Source organism: Stomoxys calcitrans, chromosome 5 (assembly GCF_963082655.1).
Source record: "Stomoxys calcitrans chromosome 5, idStoCalc2.1, whole genome shotgun sequence".
Lineage (NCBI taxonomy): Eukaryota > Metazoa > Arthropoda > Insecta > Diptera > Muscidae > Stomoxys > Stomoxys calcitrans.
The window spans coordinates 63,082,056-63,101,620 of NC_081556.1; the positions used below are offsets into that span (position 1 = coordinate 63,082,056).

Below are 19,565 nucleotides of genomic sequence, written 5' to 3' on the forward strand. Positions count from 1 at the left end.
AAATAAAATTGTGGTAAATAAATAAATTTGCGTTAATAAAAATCGTAGTTAGAAAAATATAGGAAAATTTTACTAATTGAAAAGTAAATGAATTTCTTGACATAAGTGCAAAAATAGAAAAAATAATTATTAAAAATTATCATATAAAGCTTTCTTAAATTTCTTTGCGTTGCGTATACATTGAATTTGAAGAGGCAGGGAAAATTGTCATTCAGATATCAGGAGGCGATATCGATTGGGTACTTTTACAATTCTTCTGCTAGATCTTTTGATCTTTTGAGTTTGTTGTAGAGATTTCGGGAGACCTGCAGTACACTAGCTTATGTATCATTGATAGTGTTCTAATATTTAGTAGGTTAGGTTAAGTTAGGTTGCAAAGAGGGTGCAGACATTAATTCGACCCATGCCATTATGGACATACACCCAAGCCAGTAATCGGCTTTTGTGCGCTCTAAAAACTGTAAAGTAACCTCTAAAAAGAAAATATTAAGTTGGGAATTCCTTGCTACTTACAAAATCCTTCATTGTTTTCAATACCACTCCCTTAAGTTGGTTCATGTCTGGTACTGTGTCTCCATTTAGTAAATCACTAAAAGTAATTCCATGTAAATTTTTTGTGAACGAAGAAACACTTTCATATCTGTTTAGACCATAAACATATCTTGTTAAATATATCATAGCTTCTCTATACCATGGCACAGTCCTGTCTTTAGTCAACTTAAATAAATTTGTCATCTGCATATATTTGGATGTTTGAATATTTCAGTCTGGTCGGTAGTTAATTTATGTAAATACAAACAAGAAGGGGTCCCAAAATGGATCCTTGAGGAACGCCATTTCGAACACAAATAATGTCAACTCCCGACATTTCAAATGTATCTCTAAATCCAAGAATTTTTCTGAGTAGACAATGCGAATGCTAATCATGTTCTTCAATCCATCTCTGGAGCTACCTATGTTATTTATGAGTAACATGTATACTTGTTTGACAACGCAAGATATTTTACATAAAATAATGTAACAAGTTTCTAAAACATTTTTACAATGATAATGGAAGGTAGGTAGGTAAGAGTGGTAGTCCTTTATAGACTCACTAAGACAATTTTAAGTCCATTGTGATACCACAGTAGCGACAGACCAAGGCTTCTGGCGGGAATCGAACCAACGACCGCTGCACTCGTAATCCAAGCACGCTACCAACTCGGCTGACGGGGCGCCCCCCGACAATTATTGTATGAATATCAAAAATAATATATAAATAATTAAAAAATATATTTGGCTTAGTATAATATCTGATCAGCTTGTGATTGAAAGCATTTTCCAGATTAGCATTTTTACTTTGTAGTCGGTTGATGCCTTTATATTGGGGTGTGGTGTATTTAAAACGTTGCAGATATAATCGAATACATTGTACAAGTAAAATGCAAATTTTGCCTATGAACATTCCACTAAGGAACAGGGGCAAATTTCTCACGTATCAATGAGTGCTGTCTGATTCAATTTTTAGTTCAATGATAAGGGACCTCCTTTATATAGCCGAGTCCGCACGGCGTGTCATATAACAGTACGACACCTCTTTGGAGAGAAGTTTTTACATGGCATAGTACCTCACAAATGTTGCCAGCATTAGGAGGGGAGAACCACCACTGAAAAACATTTTTTATGGTCTAACCAGGATTTGAACCTAGGCGTTTAGCGTCATAGGCGGTATTCAGTATCAAGTATTTAGATTTATGGTTGGGGATGCCATTTACATGCAGACCGCAATGCGACAGATAAATTTTCTTGTCTCGGTATCTGTGATTTCAGTGAAACTGGTGTTGCATTCATTCGTCTGCTGGGAGGTATTAAGTATCCAGACCTAGGAGTTATGTGACTATGTTGGGGTGCGTTCAGAGGATCTGGTCCTAAGTTGCTTAGGATTGGCTGAACAGTTAAACAGTCAAGGCATACATCGAACGATCTGCCATCAATCCTAGCTCTGTGGGAGTGAGGCGGCTGCATCTGACCGAACGCAATTGAGCCAGAACTAATCTGGTTTTCCAAAGGAGGCGAACTTCTTCAGGTGCAATAGGTAGCGGTCGATCTCCAAGAATGCGTTCACTCAGTAGCTGTTCACCGCTTCTGCTACCTTGTCGGCGTCAGTGCTATCTAGACACGCGTGAAGTCGTTGTCTCCTGATAGAGGTGGTCCACATGAGAACTGAGGAGACAGCGACAGATCGGAATGTTATTCCACTACGTGCCGCTCTGCTAGCGACTTTACACCGTCGCAGCCTTGTTTATAGACAGTGACAGATCGGAATGTTATTCCATTGTGTGCCGCTCTGCTGGTGATTCCACACCGTCGCTGCATAGTTTATTGCCGATCGGCCAATTGCTTTGTATGTAGTCAACAAGTTTGCTTTGTCAGCACCCAATAGTGCCCTGACCTTGTCACAAATTGCCGTGACATGCACGGAAGATTTATTAATGCGAACAGTTAAATCGCATTTTCTGACTTGATTCAAACTACGGTTAACATGCATAGTGATGGAGTGCTACGCAATCTACGGAATTCGTGCTGGTGCTCATAAATTCGAAATTTTCCAACTAGGCTCGGGAGGAGAAGTCTCGCCGAATGGCCCTCCTCCTTGCCCTGTCACTCTTCGGATGCAAGTCCAGCGAGGATGCACGAAGACATTGGTGGGCGAAGCTGCTTTTGTAAGGAAGGGGATTTTTCGGGCAGTGAAGATAATGTTGTTGTTGTCGTCCTAGCCATATTTTCATGTGGAGGTGGCGATCCTCGTCAAGCTCCTGTAGGTGAACAAGCTCGTTCCGGTCCAAAGGATTTATCACCGCTAAAACAGACACAACAAACACTGAGACTCTGCGGACCTCAATGTTTCAGCCTGTGTGGTTCTCATAGTTATCCCGCACCGGGAGTGAAGATAATGCGCATCACCAGTTATGGGGTAGTTCGGGTGTTAATGAAAGGCATGAGTTACTCATAGAATATATAATTCATGCACTCTTCGAAACCTTACGGCGTATAAACAACCAATCTATGCATAAGAAATACTTTTCTAACATATGTTGATAAAATGGCTTATATTTATACATTATATACATTTAAATATATAGATTAAATATTATATATGCATTATGTTCATTTGCACTAGGAACCCCGCAATTCAGCGCTCCCACTCGACTTGGACGATGATTCCGTATCAGTGCAGAGCCAAGACATCGACAAACGTATGTACTTATTATTGTTTCTTAACCTAATGAACCCTTACACCAACTGCCATTCTAGTTTCAGGTACTCTTGCATCAAAAGAACAACAGCAACCAAACAATTTACAAAACACATATTTTACGGCACAAGATGCTGAAAACAAACTTACTGCAACAAATGACTCCACTTCAATACCACAAAGCAAAATGCCATCTGAAGAGGAGACAGAGTCCTTGGAAAAATCGAAGGCTTTGGCTATCAAATCCCAGCGTACACCTCTACTACAAAAAATTCCTGAAGATATTGCCGTGTCAGATGGTGATAAGATATTGCCCATTTCGACTGATGTCGACAAAAAGGTCGGTTTAAGTACATATTTAAGCTTTGGATCCTTTTTCATATACGATTTTTTTTTAATTACAGATTATAAAGAGAGAAAAGGGTAAAGCTCCTCCTCCGCCGGCTATTATAAAACCAAAGGATATTACAGTCCAAATGACGTCAGAATTCTCCACAAAATTGAGCGAAAATGAAGAAGATATTTTAAGCCCACTGCCAAAGAAAGTTGAAGAGAAAATTGAGGGGTATGAAGATAAAAATCGTCGTATTGTGGATGGCTCTAAATCGAGCGATGTTGAAGCAATGTCCCCACCATCACCCGAATCGTCGACATCGACTTCATCTTTACATTCGGTAGAGTCATCAGCGAAAAGCTTGAGTGGTGCTGCGCCAGTTATGTCCTCCAGCACGTCTATGATAACAATTAATAGTGATACATCCACCTCACCGTCGCGATGTGCTTCAGATTCATTTGTCGTGTCGCAAAATGTTATCTTGCCAAACAGTTTAGAAGCAGGTACGAGACAAATCACCGTGGTGACAAGTACCCATCCACCAGTGGTCATAGATAACACCCAACCATTGCCATCTGGAGATTCATATCAAAAGTCTATTAACGATGTTGTTATTGTGTCAAATAATCAAAATAAATCAATGCATATACTTGATTCGTCAACAGATGACGACTATCCATCAATGGACGAAAGTCTTGGTGCGTCTTCACCCCCACATAAACAGTCGTCGATGATAGTCACCCTTAACACTGAGCTAAGTACAAGCGAAGAAACTGACAGAGGCTTTTCATCTCTTCGCCCAATGCCATCTCATGCACGAAAATTGGATGAAAGCGAAGTTTTAATAGTAAGCCCATCGTTTGCCAACGAAGATGATTCTGCGTACAACACGCCTTCTGAAAGTCACCACGACAATAGTTGTGGACAGCAATTACTCGATACAAGTCATGTATCCGTAGTAACGGTTGGTGATGAAATACGTGTAAAGGATAGCAGTAACTTAGCAATAACTAAAGCGGGAAAAAATATGAATGAGTCATCGCCTGTGGCAAGTGATAACAAAATTAATGGAAAATTTTCCAAAAGTCAACAGATTCCCATTCTTGATTCTGATGATATAAATATTGTTGTAAATCGACTAAAAAAACCAGAACCTATAATATCGCAAACGGCAGGGGACGGAAGTGAAACGGGATCCATTAGGTCGAGTAGTGGTAGCAGTAACAAATTACAACGACGTGGAGCTGAGGTTAAAATTGCTGTATCTGTGGACAAAAGTGATGCGGAGAGTGTTTGCACAACTGCTAGTCATGACAGCCGAGTCGAGGTTGAACCCGAAGCCGATGGAGCTGTTCTTTCTAGAAAAGATAGAATGGATGACGACGATGTTATTATCCGACGTAAGCCTGGTTACAAGAGTGGATATGGCGTGTCTTCTGGACTTACGAAGGAAGAAATTGAGTTAAAAAATCTGCGAAAAAAGACACGAAAGCGCACACGAAAGTTTGAAATTGACGGAGTGCAAGTGACTACAACTACAAGTAGGGTAATATATGGCGATGATGAAACCGGACGTCTGTACGATGATCACGTTTTTCGAAAACAAGAGCTAAGAGAACTTAAGATGTTGCAAAAACAAGAGAAAAAACAACAAACTGACCTGCAGCTTAAGGAGCAAATCGGCAAAGAACAACAAGATCGCCGTTTTGAACAAGAAAGGACTTCCCTCGAAAAAACATACGAAGCCGATATGGATGCTCTGGCTCGCCAGCACAAACAATTAATCGAAAAAACAGAACAATCTCAGGAACATGAGCTGCGTTCGTCGTCCAAACGAATACGTGCAGAGCAGGAGAAAGAGCTCAAAATCTTCCGGGAAAATCTTAAACAAGAAATACATTTACTTAAGCAGGAAGTCGATCTACTGCCGAAAGATAAGAGAAAAGACGAATTCAAACAGCGCAGATCCGCTATGGAATTGGATCATGAAGAAAAAGAAAGGTCCTTCTTAGACTCTTTAAAAGAACGCCACGAACTGCTCTTACGACGTCTAAGTGAAAAACATCGAGACCATCTGGCCACTATTCATAGAAATTTTTTACAACAGAAACAGAATGCTATGCGGACGAGGGAAGCGCTATTGTGGGAATTGGAGGAGAAGCAATTACATGAAAGACATCAACTTTCAAAACGACATGTAAAAGAAATGTGTTTTATGCAACGCCATCAAATGATTGTTAGACACGAGAAAGAATTAGATCAGGTGAAGCGAATGTTGCAACGCAAAGAGGAGGACTTGGTAAAAAAACAGGCTTTGGAAAAAAGAGCGCTGCCAAAGCGCATTAGAGCAGAACGTAAAGCAAGAGAATTAATGTTCAGAGAATCCTTACGTATATCATCCAATCTCGACCCAGATGTCGAACGCGATAGGCTGAAAAAGGTTTGGTATCCATTTTTTTACTTTAAACACAATGGGAAAATGTCACTAATTAAAACCATCTCCTATACAGTTCCAAGAACAAGATAAAAAAAGGTATACCCAAGAAGAGCGAAGATTCGAAATTAAACATCAAAAACAACTGGAAGAATTGAGGGCAACCAGGGAGACCACTATACGGTAATTACAATGAATACTTAATTTTTATATTAAACATTTCACAATATAATAATTATGGTGATAAAAATGTGTAAAATAATGAGAAAAGAGCTTCTCAACATAACCTCTTTTATACGTATGTATATTATAATCTGAATTTTTCCAATAATGACCGATTTGGCTTAACTTAAAGCTCAACAATTGAAAAAGATATAATACTGATGGAGTCGGCTTTGGTTGAAAATACAAATTTCTCTACAAGCAATCTCACGGCAGCCGGTTCTGTGTACCGGACCGGCACGACCCTTCATCGTGCCGGGATTGAAGAGAACCCCGGACCCTGGTTCTGTTCGGTTTGATCGATGGCCATTGGATATTTAAAGGCGCCAATAACTCGCCTTTTCGTATTATCGAGCATCCTTGGCACTCAGTATTTAAGTAAGAGCCGGTGCCACCCTGCCTCTCATTGAGACTTTCCACTCGATGCCGCTGATTGTCACCGATTGCAGTTGCAGCTACTCCGTATGGAGCATTCCACTATCCGCAACCCGAGGAAGCGCCAGGTAGCTCCCAACTAAGCTTCTCACGATAACGAAGAACGCCACACAGATTGGAGCTCAAAGGTCCAGCCTGTGTGAAGCTAATAGTTATCCCGTGTAGGGTCGGCGTCCTCGTCCTCTGGCTATGTGACCCCTCCGATATATATTTCTTGGTTTGGAATCAAATAAAATAAACAAAATCATCAGTGCAGTGTAATATACACATACATACACAAAAAAGCATTCTGTGCTCAGAAGTTTTTTCTCAAACGCCAACAACAACAACTAAAAAACCATGTCTCAACCTGATGAATCGTTTCAAGAGAAACTCCTAGCTGACGTAACATATGCCAACAACCAGTTTCATGACGAACTGGTAGTTAAATGAACGAGATCTTCGAAGAGAGAGATGCTCGATCAGAAAAAATATAATGCATGAAATCGAAGTGCGTTTTGAGAGGCAGTGGGTGATGTTCAAAGAAACTCCCAAAGAAACTGAAGAGTGATTGCACACATTTATGGAAAAAATGATTTGAAAAAGTGGAACTGTAACTCTTAAATCGCGTAGATACACACATTCATTGAATTGCGGCAAAAGCAAGCGAAATGAATGAACGACTACTGAAGGTTGTTGTTGTTGTTGTTGTATCAGTTTGTTGTGTTCTATCTTTCGGAAATTCTGCTACGAGGCTCGGAAGGAGTAATGCCTCAAGCGTCTTTGCTACTGGTGAGAAAAGGGATATCGGTCTGTACGACTCCCCCCAACTCGGGTCCTTTCCAGGCTTCAGTAGTGCGATCACTCTGCCCATTTCCAGACATCGGGAACTATAAGAGTTCAAAGACAGGTTGAGGACCGTAGTAAAGTACTCAACTACATTTAAATCCAGATTCTTCATCATCAGTGTAGAGATTCCGTCTGGGCCAAACGCCTTGGATGATTTGGCGCCACGGATGACATTCGTAACTTCGCCCACGGTAAATTGTGATCATCCCATGGCAGCCGGTTGTACGCACCGGTTTGACTCGATGGAGTTCTTCATCGGCAAGGGCTGCCGCCTCAGTGTTTAACACACTGCTACAAAAACAACAACAACCGGTGCCTAAGTTACATTGCTCCAAGTGTTCCAGCCACAAATTACGCCTATGTTCGTTGACTATCCTGTTTATTTCCAGATTTGGCTCGGTGATTCTGGGGTTAGTGGGGTCCATATAACGAATCCTATCACGATCGTCTGCAAGTACCACTGTCTGCGCTGGGACATTGGGCCGTACTTGGGGTATTTGACCGGCTGGTATAAGACGAGCGGCTGCTGCGTTAATGATGTCTCGGAATTTCCTCTCGGCAACTAGCACATCCGAGGGGGTGGCAGATTACAAAGGCGGCGTTTGGTATACTCTCTGAAGCCAGCCCAATCGGCCTTCTTCTGATTGATCAACGTCCGGCGCTCAGAGGTTATGAAGTAAGGTGGTCGGTTGATGGTGAGAATTATGGGGAGGTGGTGTGACCCCAAAGAGATGACGGCTTGTCAGGATACGTCAGGGGATGCAATGGAAATGTCTGGCGAGCTGCTGCACCTCCTCGTAGTACTAGTGGGGGCATCCTCATTCACCGTGCAAAACGTGGAGTCATGAAACGGGAGAATGACAAGAAACGTGATGCGCACTAAAGTCCCCTCGAACCAGACGATTATGGCCAGATAGTAACCCACTTATGTCGGGGTTGTAAGCTTGGCCATTAATTGGGACACAGCTACCAGCCGGCGGTGTGTACACGTTGTATAGCTCTATCTCGGCAGTTCCGGACCTGACTGCTATCCCCATGCACTCCATGTAGGGGTCACTAGCGCCAGGCGCAGGCGAGATGGGTTTATATTGCACGGAATGGTGTATCACGAAGGTCAATCCCCCATCTCCATTCCTTGGTCATTACGTATCCGCGACAACTATGCAAGCTGCAGGTGTTGGTCAGCTTTGTCTCCTGGATCGCTGCGGCCAATATACCTTTCCGACTCATGAAATTCACAATCTCATCGATCTTGCCACGGAGACCGTTGCAGTTCAGTTGCAAAAATGATACATTTCCCGACACTGGCCTGGCAATATTTGGGCTGGGATGCTACCGTTGTGTATGTTGCCGTACGGGAGAAGTCGGGGGGTCACATAGTCCGACGACGCTTGTGACCCACTGCTGGCTATTTTCGCACAGCACCTTGCAATATATCCAGTATGACTATACTGCCACTACAAGCACCGGTTACACCTCACCGACACCGACCGATGATGGAGGCGGTTCTGGCAAACCGACCAGAACCAGGGTCCGGGGTTCTTTTCAATCCCGTCACGTACCAGAAGCGATCGGAGAAGGCACTCCGGGATGTGCTTCTCGCATGACAAAAAAAAAAGACGAACACGTAGACTAAGCAAGGTTGAAACTGATGGTTAAACTGAATGTGATGAATCTGATCATAGTGTTAATGGCATTCCATGTCACCCGTCGGAGAATTTGGATCATATTTTTGACTGTATATGTAAGGGATTGAATGACGCACAGAGGTGGGCACATATTTTGGATATGTATGGTTAAACTGAATGTGATGAATCTGATCATAGTGTTAATGGCATTCCATGTTACCCGTCGGAGAATTTGGACCATATTTTTGACTGTATATATAAGGCATTGAATGATGCACAGAGGTGGGCACATATGCGTTTGTAAAATTATTTGACTCGACACGGAAAATAGCAATGCGACCAAAGCCAAAATGAAACTTAATTTCAAAATTGTTTTTTTACTTGTGGGTTACCTGGTTAAAAACTTTTTGATATATATTGTTTAAAACATTTATTTGACTACGATGTGGTGAGCAAATTTTCGTTTAAAGTCATTATAGTTTGAACGTAACAGTAATTGCTGCAAATTAAGCGTTCCACATAGAAACAAATTGATTTTTCATTATTTCACCATTATATGTAATTGTTTACGCGAATTCCAAGCGATAACACAACTTCCGCGAACTATTAGGTCTGTCGGGTACTTTTCCTGTAAAAATGTGCCAGTAAGAATTTGCAGCACAGTAAGAGCATCGTTTGCTTCCTCTTTTGCTATTTATTTTAACTAAACAGCTAGTTTTCATAAAACAGATGTTCGATGCTGCAAATTTCTGCTGGGGAAAAAACCACGAATAGGAATTTGTAGAGCTCATACGCACCAAAAGGCCATAAGTTGCTGAGCGAAAAGCTGGGGGAAGCTATTTTGCCTGTCGCTGATGTAGCAACACCTTCATATAAGTCAATATACCTTCCGAAATGTACAAGAGGTATGGTAGGATGCTACTGTAATTGTTCAACTTTAAAGCCATTCGTGAAAAACTAAACGTTAAAGGTACTGGCAAGGTTCAGGAAAAAATTACTGATTTATTTATGATTTATGATTTATTTTATGGTTTCACATACAACAAGACTTTACAATCTTGTGATTCAATCCCATGGCAGCCGGTTGTACGTACCGGATTGACCCGATGGAGTTCTTCATCGGCAAGGGCTGCCGCCTCAGTGTTTAACACACTGCTACAACAACAACAACAACAATCTTATGATTAGAGTATGTGAATTTTAATAGAATAAAATTTGTGTGTACAGCGTTTGATTACGAACTAATTCCTTGAATTAAAATGTATTTTGTTTTAATTACTGAACAACAATTGTTTAATTAATTACTGAACAAAAATTATTAGTTATGAATAAATATTTAATACATGTTGGAAAAGAGATATTTTGAACTTGCTTGCGTAGGAAGTTCCATAGACGAACTGCGTTAAACAACAACAACATGTTGAAAAGAGATATTTTGAACTTGTTTGCGTTGGGAGTTCCACGGAAATGCCATTCGGACACTAGCAGATTGTGTCGCTGTGGGACGATCAATATCCTTTTGGTGGTTCGCCCAAAATCCAATTTATTGCAAAGATACTCCGGAGTTTTTTTTATAAATAATTTCATGCAGCATTATAAGAGCCTTAATGTTTAAAAGGTTGTTAAAATCAACTCCTTGCAATTCTTTTGAAAACTGCGAACAGCTTTCATTTTTTCTCAGGCCGTAGACATACCTTGTGATGGCATTATAGGCTGTTTGCATTCTGTGCTTGTGTTGGCAGTAAGTAGATTTTGGCAGAAGAGTTCGGATATGTTGTGTGGTTAGTAGTTAAGTTTGGTATAGTGTCCTAAGCACTCCAAATACTATTCGTTGCGATGACGTGATCCTTCCATGTTAAAGTGCTATTTATTATTTTGCCAAAATGTTTAGCTTTGTAAACTTGCTCAATTTGCTGGTCTCCGATGAGAACTGGAAACTCACAACATATGCTTTGCATGAATTTAGATTTATTTTGGTTTATCAGAAGATTGTTTGCAGTGGCCCATGTGTGTATTTTGCAGAGATCTCCCATGTGATAGTGATGATTTATGGCAATGAAGGTATATTTGAACATCATCTGCATATATATGGATGTCTGAATACTCCAGTTGATGTGTCAAGTCATTGATGTACATGGAGAACAAGAGCGAGCCCAATATAGAATCTTGAGGCACGCCTCTATTTATTGCTAAGGGCGCTGACCTGGAAGTACCAATTATAACTGATTGCTTTCTATCTCGTAGCTAGTTCGATATTATTGCAATAGCTGTGTTGGAAAAATTGAAATAGTTTTTTTAATTTTAGGCAGAGAATATCTTGGTCAACACAATCGAAGGCTTTTGAATGGTCTAGTAGTACCAAATAGCCTACAAGTACGGCGTCAATGCCAGATCTTAGGTCTTAAATGACATCTATCAAAGCTGTGACACCACTATGATCTGCTCTAAAGCATGACTGGGCAATGCTCACCTTTATATCCGTGCATTTTTTGTGAACTAGGCGCTCAAAAACCTTGAAAAAAAATGGCAAAATAGAAATTTTGCGATAATCTTTTCCAGTTTTAGATTCAGGGATAGGCACTATCTTCGCATGTTTCCATTCCGCAGGATATTGGCTTGTAGTTAATATGTTGTTAAAAAGATGTGTCAAACATGGCAAAATATCTGGCAGCATAATTTTTAAAAATGTGGGATGAATTGAATCCTCCAACCCAACCGCATTAGACTTTATAGATAAGAAACATTTAACGACTCCTGTGGTGTCACGTAGAAAAATTCGAATTCTGAAGACTTAGAAAAAGGAGGTACTGCTGCTGGATGCAATATTTGCGGATGCTTTGGCGAGTAATTGATTAAGGGCATCCGGATTCTCATCATTGCAAGTATGCCTATACCGATTTCTCGTATTGTATTCCATTTCCTTTTAGTATTGACTGCATTTTGAAACTTAGCTTGACCGAAACCGAAATTCATCATAATGCTGCTGCGTTTTGATTTTTTCCACCTTTTATAAGCCATATCTCTTTTACCAATCATCTCTTTTATGCTACGATAAAACCATTCTTTGTGTTTTTGAAGATTACGAAAAATTTGTTGGGGAACTGAAGAGTTTAGAAAGTCGGAACATTTTCATTTATAAAAGTGAGTTGTTCATCAATTGGAGTTAAATGAAACATTTGACTCCAGTCTACGTTGAGAAACTCTGATAGGAGTACAGAATAGTCCAGTTTTTTAAAATTGTACAAGTCACCAGGTTCTACTGACGACAGTGGTGGGATATCGTACGACAAAAAGATTAAATCAAGCTTGGAGAAACAAGAAGAACTCAGCTGGTCATATAGCAAAACATTGTTAGTGTTATTGACTATAAAAATGTCAAGTAAGGTTTTACTACTTGAGGTATAATGGGTATGTATGGAATTGTTCACGTTGTATAATGTTTGAGTTAAAGTCACCATGTATGAGGTTATAAAATTTAATATGCCGGCTTGTCCTATAAACGCATCCAACGAGTAATTTTCGATTATTTATCCTTGATTCTAGAAATAGTGTCTCAATTTTCTCTTGTTCCTCTGATTTTCCAATAATCCTACAATTCATTTAAATTTTAGCATATATAGCTACACCACCTTCAAAAGGACATCTGTCATTTTTGAAAACATTGTAGCCTTCGACCTTATATTGTAATATTGTCGGTAATGGATTCTGTGAACCAAGATTCAGACACGCATATTATATCCACATTGAACTGTTCGAAGATGTATCTAAATTCATCTATTTTGTTTTTTAAACTTTGGGCATTGATATGACAGATGTTAAGGCCAACATTCTGTTTTGACATAATGCAAATTAGACACCGATAGCCGTCATTGGAACTCGATGTTTTATTTAAAATCGACATATATGTGATAAACAGGCAACGCAAGCTTTGCAATATGGTTATAGTATAGGCATATAAATTGGACTGATTTAACAAAAAAAAAATCGATAGGACGAACAACAACGTGGAAATCTCTTCGTATTTCTGATATCTAGTTTTACCACCTTTTCTTATTTTATCTCCAATAAAGTAGGAAAACTTTAGGACTTGTAAAGACATGATGCAAATTATAGCCATAGGACATCCTTTCCTTAAAAATCGTATCGATTTTAATAAAGTTCGGAGGAGAACAAGGTGGATTAATGAAGGTGGTCTCACAGTCAGTCAGTTTGACGGTATTATGAAATCAGTTCTGTGTTTATATTCACAACAACCTACTTCATTTTTTTGCACGTTCTCTTTGTTTGAGCTTTTCTTTCTCTCATTTTACTTGCATACGGACATAAACGAGTGCAAGTTTCTTTGGTTGTGTTGAGAACAATACCAATTTTGAAATGACATCTTGATGACGAGATGGCGGATTGTACCATATGATTTGTGTCTGTTGTACTAATGAGACCACCTTTAATTGTTTCGCCATGGGAGGAGAAATTAGCGGCATCATTTAAGCAGAACGTAGATGGCTGGTAGTAGAAATGGGTCAAAATTAATTTTTTTAAAATATTTAATATTTTTAGTAAACTAGCTGGACCGGGCCCGCTCCGCTGCGCCTTCTTTTACTTTATATGGAACAAAATTTTCCTTGGAATATTTATTTTCGACAATTAAAGAGATTTTAGTGAAATAGCATGCTACGAAAATAGTATATCGCTTGACAAACAGTTTAACAATATAAGGGCCTTTAACTGAATCCCATCTTTATTGGTCTACGAATTTAAGTTTGGATGTAAGGTGTACTCCTTTCTTAAAAAACTTTATTTCAGCCCGATATTCTCATGATGTCTGATTTAGGGGTGTTTTCGGGGGTGAGGTGGTCCCACAGACACTTGGCCCTGAAAACCACTTTTCTCTCAAACACCATTTTTTAAACTCCATATTGCAATTGGTTTTCAGTGGAGTTTACAGGATGAGGCGTCCCCCGAAAACATGGCCCCAAGATTGGTCATCAAATCGTTTTCTAATCTCAAATACCTTTCTTTTGAGCCACATATTGGCATGGTCGAAAAATTTTTACTCTTAGGGGGGAGTTTTGGGGAAGGGGTGATGCCTAAAATACATGGTCCTACATTTGGATATCAAATTCGTATTCTACTCCCATATTGCGATGGTCTGTAAAAAATTGCTGTTTGTGGGGTATTTTGGGAAAGGGGTAGACCCCCTGAAAATTGTTCCCGAAAGCCCCACATTGACATTTCATTTAAGCCCCACATTGACATGGTCGGTAAATATGCCCGATTAAGGGATGTTTTGGGGAGTGGGGTAGTCCCCCAAACACTAAGCTCTGAAAATATATCAGCATCGTGCTCTATTCTCATATATTTGAACCCCATATTGCCATTGGCTTCAAAATTGGATATCAAAATCGTTTTCTAATCTTAAATACCATTCACTTAAACCCCTTATTGAAAAAGCCAGCAAATATGTCCGGTTTGGGGTATGAGCCCTAAAAACTATGAATATCGAGCTGCACTGTCTTGAAGACCCAAATTGTCTTGGTGAGCAAATACGTCCTACTTGTGGGTTGTTATTGTGGTAGGACGTCTTCTAGACAGTTGGTCCCGAATGTTGATGTCAGATTCATGGTCTACTAATACCCTTCATTTGAGCTCCATTTTTCCATAGTCGGCAAACATGACGGGTTTCGGTGGTGTTTTGGGGGATAGGGCGGCTACTCAGTGACTTGGCATTGATAATATATATCAGATTCGTATTCTACTCTAAAATACCTCTTATTTGAACCTGATATTGCAATGGTCAGCAAATTCTTCCTATTTAGGTGGTGTTTTGAGGATGGGTTGGCCCCATAGACACTTTTCCTGAACATTGATATCCGATTCGTGCTTTACTTCCAACAACCTTTCATTTGAGTCCCATATTGCTATGGTCATAAATTTGTCTTCTTTGGGCCCCACATCTGGATATCAAATTCATATTCTACACTCAAATACCTTTTATTTAAGCCCCATATTGTCACGGTCAGTAAATAAGTCCTGTTTTGGGAGAGGATTCGTATTTGAGTCGGTAAATATGTCCGATTTAGTGGTGTTTTGGGGCTTGGGTTGGTCCTCCAAACACTTGGTACGACAATTGGATATCAGATACGTTTTCTAATCTTAAATACCTCTCATTTGAGTCCCATATTGTCGTGATTGGTGTATATATATATTTGGTAGGTTTTGGGGTGGAGCGAAATATAAAATTAAGATATTGGCAAAGACAAACACATTTTGAAGGCTTTAAAGAATGGGTTAGGCCTATAAACAGTGTGTTGGCAAGCAGTATAAAATTCAGCTCTGAGTTTAACCAAATGTCACCGCTGATGGGCCAGTTCCTGCACCCAGTAGCGAACAAATTTTAAAAAAAAGTTTGAGATATCTTTTCTAATTTCACAGTAACAGAAGAATTTTTGCAATTTTCGATTTTGAAAAAATGTTGGGTGGGCCCCCCCAAAATAAAATCCTGGTATAGCTAAATAAAATCCTGGTACAGCTAAATAAAATCCTAGATATGGCTCCCGTATATATGTTCGTCCAATTTTGAGAAATATTGCAACAAAGTGCTCATTTATTAACTGATTCTCTCGTAATTTGGCAGGAGGCATTTCTTATGACACGATATTTTCCAATCTCGTGCAACGATTTCCTCGACGACTACCACAGTATCAGTGAAGTTTGCTCGAAATCGTTTGAGATTTAGATATAGCTCCCATATATATGTTCGTCCGATTTTGAGAAATATTGCAATAAAATGCTCATTTGTTAACCGATTCTCTCGAAATTTGGCAGGAAAGATTTTCTTATGACTCTTAATGTTACTAGTTGATTTCATAAAAATCGGTCCAAACTAAGATATAGCTGTCATTTATGTATATCGCCCGATTTTCACCCCAAGAGCCACTGCAGGCGCATTTATTGACCAATCTCGCCAAAATTTGGCACAACGCTTTTCTCGATGACTACCAGAATATCTCAGAAGATTGCTCTAAATCGGATCATATTTAGATGTAGCTTCCAGGTATATGTTCGTCAGATTTTGCTCGAAGTTTGATACGAATTGTATAATATCTCCTCTCTGAAAACATCCGAGGTACATTAAAATTGGTTCAGAAGTAAATATAGCTCACTCATTACTTAAAGAGTAGGTGTAGGGTATTATATAGTCGGCACCGTCCGACTTTTGCCCTTTCTTAATGGTTTCTTCTAACATCGCCTTCATGTTTAAGCAGCAGTCTTTTTGTGCAAACAGCAGTCTTTTTAGCAGTAAGCCTGCTGCCCTGAATTTACAGAACTATTGCTGTAATAACAGAACTATTGCTATAATAGCATCAAAATTAACTACCAATATTCAGCAGGCAGTGTTTGCTATTTTCAGCAAACTTTTTTTTATGAGTGTAGTTCGCCTTTCCACTAACATACCGAAAAAGTATATGTTCGCTTTGGGGTTAAAGGCGTGATCAATGCAATATGGTGTCTCCACAGGAATGTATAGCGAATCTGACAAATAAATATGGCGTCATGTGAGTAGTGGTCATCCCCGCCTCGTAAACTAACGATCATGATAAGGTAGCGACGGTTTTAGAAGTATGGTATCAACCAAACATTAAAATATGGATTTATCTTTGGGGCTCAATGGACATTCAACCTAAATATGACAATATGGGGTTTTAATTCAAGATATTTGAGAGCAGTGTACGAATTTGATATCTAACGTTTTGGGCCAAGTATCTCATGGGCCGTCAATCATGGTATCAAGTAAAACGGATTAGGAGTACAGTACGAACTGTCATTGTTGGCCATATCAAGTCAAGTATCTTACCACACACCTCTCTTAAGAATACCAATAAACGGACATTTAACCAGATCATAACATTTTGGTTTTAATTGAAGTCATTTAGAAGTGAGGTCATAAACATTTTAGATAAAGTATCAGTAGAGTGCTTATTCGAAAAGTGGTTTACGATTAGCCCTAACAAAATATAAGAATGATGATCCAGAAAAACCTATGAAGGGTTAAAAATATTTAGTCTTAAACCCAGGGAAATAAGTTTTCTGATATCAGCAAATACATTTTGCTGATTTTATAATAACATTTTAGCATAGGAAATAGCTTCAACTTTTTGAATTTCTAAATAACAGTTAACGCATTTCCTACATAGTTGTGTACATTTGTGACAATTTTAGACGTACATTTTTGGTTTAAAAGCTTAAATATGATTTTACTAGATATTTTGTTTAAGAAAATTTTATAGCATTGGATTTTGAAACTCAAAAAATTAAAAGATAAGGTGAAATATACAACTTCTCAAGGTATTTATCTACAATCCACAATTAGCATATGAAAACAGTAAAGAATGTTTACCGTTTTTTATAAAAAATTGTTGCTTTCCCATTTCCAGCAGATTATCTGTTGTTACTCGAAACATTTTTGTTGATTTTACCAAAAAGTTTCTCTGAGTGTATCTTTTTTGCAATATTTTACACAAACCTTTGAAGACTAGATGCAACAATATACTCCAGAAGTTGAGATTGCAAATACATATAAGATAATTTTCGGTTTCGCTTCGCTGCGCCCTCTACAATACACCACAATTTTTAACAATATAAAGATTATTTAGGACTTTACCAACATCAGGTTAGGTTAGGTTAGGTTGAAAAAAGGATGCAGATATATATCCGCCCCATGCCACTATGGACATACACCTAAGGCAGTAATCGGCTTGTTGTGCGCTCTAAAAACTATAAAGTAACCTCTAACAAGAAAAGAACATTTTAAGTTAGGAATTCCGTGCTACTTACAAAATCCTTAATTGTTTTCAATACCACTCCCCTAAGTTGGTTCATATCTGGTTTTGTGTCTCCACCTAAGTGCCGGTATCTGTTAGACCCGAAAGCCGGGTAATGACAAAGGAAATGCTCCAACGTCTCATAATCTTCCCCGCATGCCCTACACATGCTATCACTTGTCGCACCGATTTTACATAAGTGAGCTCGTAGTCCTATGTGAAGTCGCACTGCCTATGGATTAATTGATGAGGGATTGAAGATAATACCATTTTGAAATAGCAGGCGATGTCGAGGCAACATTATAAATATCTTGCGAGCTTTTCTCCCAAATTTCAGCTTCTGGTACAGAAATTTCAGGCGATTTTAGCCGTGCATTTTTTGTTTAAAAGCATAAAAACGATTTAAAGTTGATAAAGTTGAGCTTTGTAATTAAAATAAAAAGAAATTTAAATTAAAAGTTAAGTTATGTTAAAGTATTTTGACATTTTTAACCTGCGGTCAACTTTTTGCCATCTGAAAACAGCAGAAAATGTTTGCTGTTATTGCACAAATGACTGCTGTTTGCAGCAGACTTTCTGTTTTTACACCGAACTGTAGGTTGTTCATACAAACAAGTTTTTCTGAGTGCAAATTTTTTTTGCAATATTGTGCACAAACCATTGAAGCCAAGATGCAACCATGACACCTAGAATTTTAGATTACAAATGTAAAAAAATTTTCGTACTGTATATTGAAAAAGGAGGCATAGCAGCGCAGCGTGCTTTGTGGGCTAGTCGCTTTAAATTTACCAAGCTTATATTATCCAACTATTGACCTGTTTAACAATTACGGAAAAAAATATTGTTGTTATTATTGTAGCCTCATTTGCATGTGGAGGTGGCGATCCTCGTCAAACTCATTCCGGTCAATACGATCGATCGATCGTCGTGGGAACATGATGGCCATTCTCATGCCGGGGGAAAAATATTCTATCTATACACGGAATATATTGAAGTCATAATCCTATTTTTCACGATTACTTTTTTTATAATACATTTTTAATCAAAAAGACACGATGCATTTATTTAGCAAAACATTCCCTCATTATGTATGATAAAATTTAAATAAAATAATTATGTTATAAGATTTTTATGGTCTTAAAAAAATGTTAATTTTCACCAAGAAAAAACGATATTAACTGTTTTATATCTCTTAAAAATTTTAACAAAATTCCTATAAAATCATTTTCTTCTAGGGAACTCGAACAACTCCAAAATGAGAAGCGCAAAGCTCTTGTTGAACATGAACATGCTAAATTGGCGCAAATAGATGATCGTCTAAAGGCCGAGCTGCGAGAGTGGAAAGATCAGTTGATACCACGAAAACAGGTATGTTATATATTTTTTTATTTTATTTTTAAAGGGTTGCGTATACGAAAGTGTACACATATGTAAGAATATAATGGACATGCACTTTGTGATGGATAATAGCTTACAGATATATTTATTTTTTTCTTCTACTACTCTCATTGCTGCCATTTGGCCGTATATAATTGGATAATCTCTACTGATTAAATAAACGTAACATTACTCTACCACTCTATTACCAATTCTACTACTACTTCTTCCGCTACTAACATAAAACGTT

General features: G+C 38.7%; 1 protein-coding gene across 3 annotated transcripts in view; it reads left to right on the plus strand.

The window, feature by feature from the left end:
• Window positions 1-19,565, plus strand: part of LOC106093476 (serine/threonine-protein kinase 10) — a 44,676-nt gene that overhangs the window by 13,684 nt on the left and 11,427 nt on the right. For all 3 annotated transcript variants that reach the window (XM_013260531.2, XM_013260530.2, XM_013260532.2), the window contains exons 6-10: window positions 3,161-3,236; window positions 3,295-3,575; window positions 3,640-6,009; window positions 6,080-6,186; window positions 19,174-19,306. In XM_013260531.2, the coding sequence (XP_013115985.2) occupies window positions 3,161-3,236; window positions 3,295-3,575; window positions 3,640-6,009; window positions 6,080-6,186; window positions 19,174-19,306 (2,967 nt within the window). The remainder of the gene's footprint in view (window positions 1-3,160; window positions 3,237-3,294; window positions 3,576-3,639; window positions 6,010-6,079; window positions 6,187-19,173; window positions 19,307-19,565) is intronic.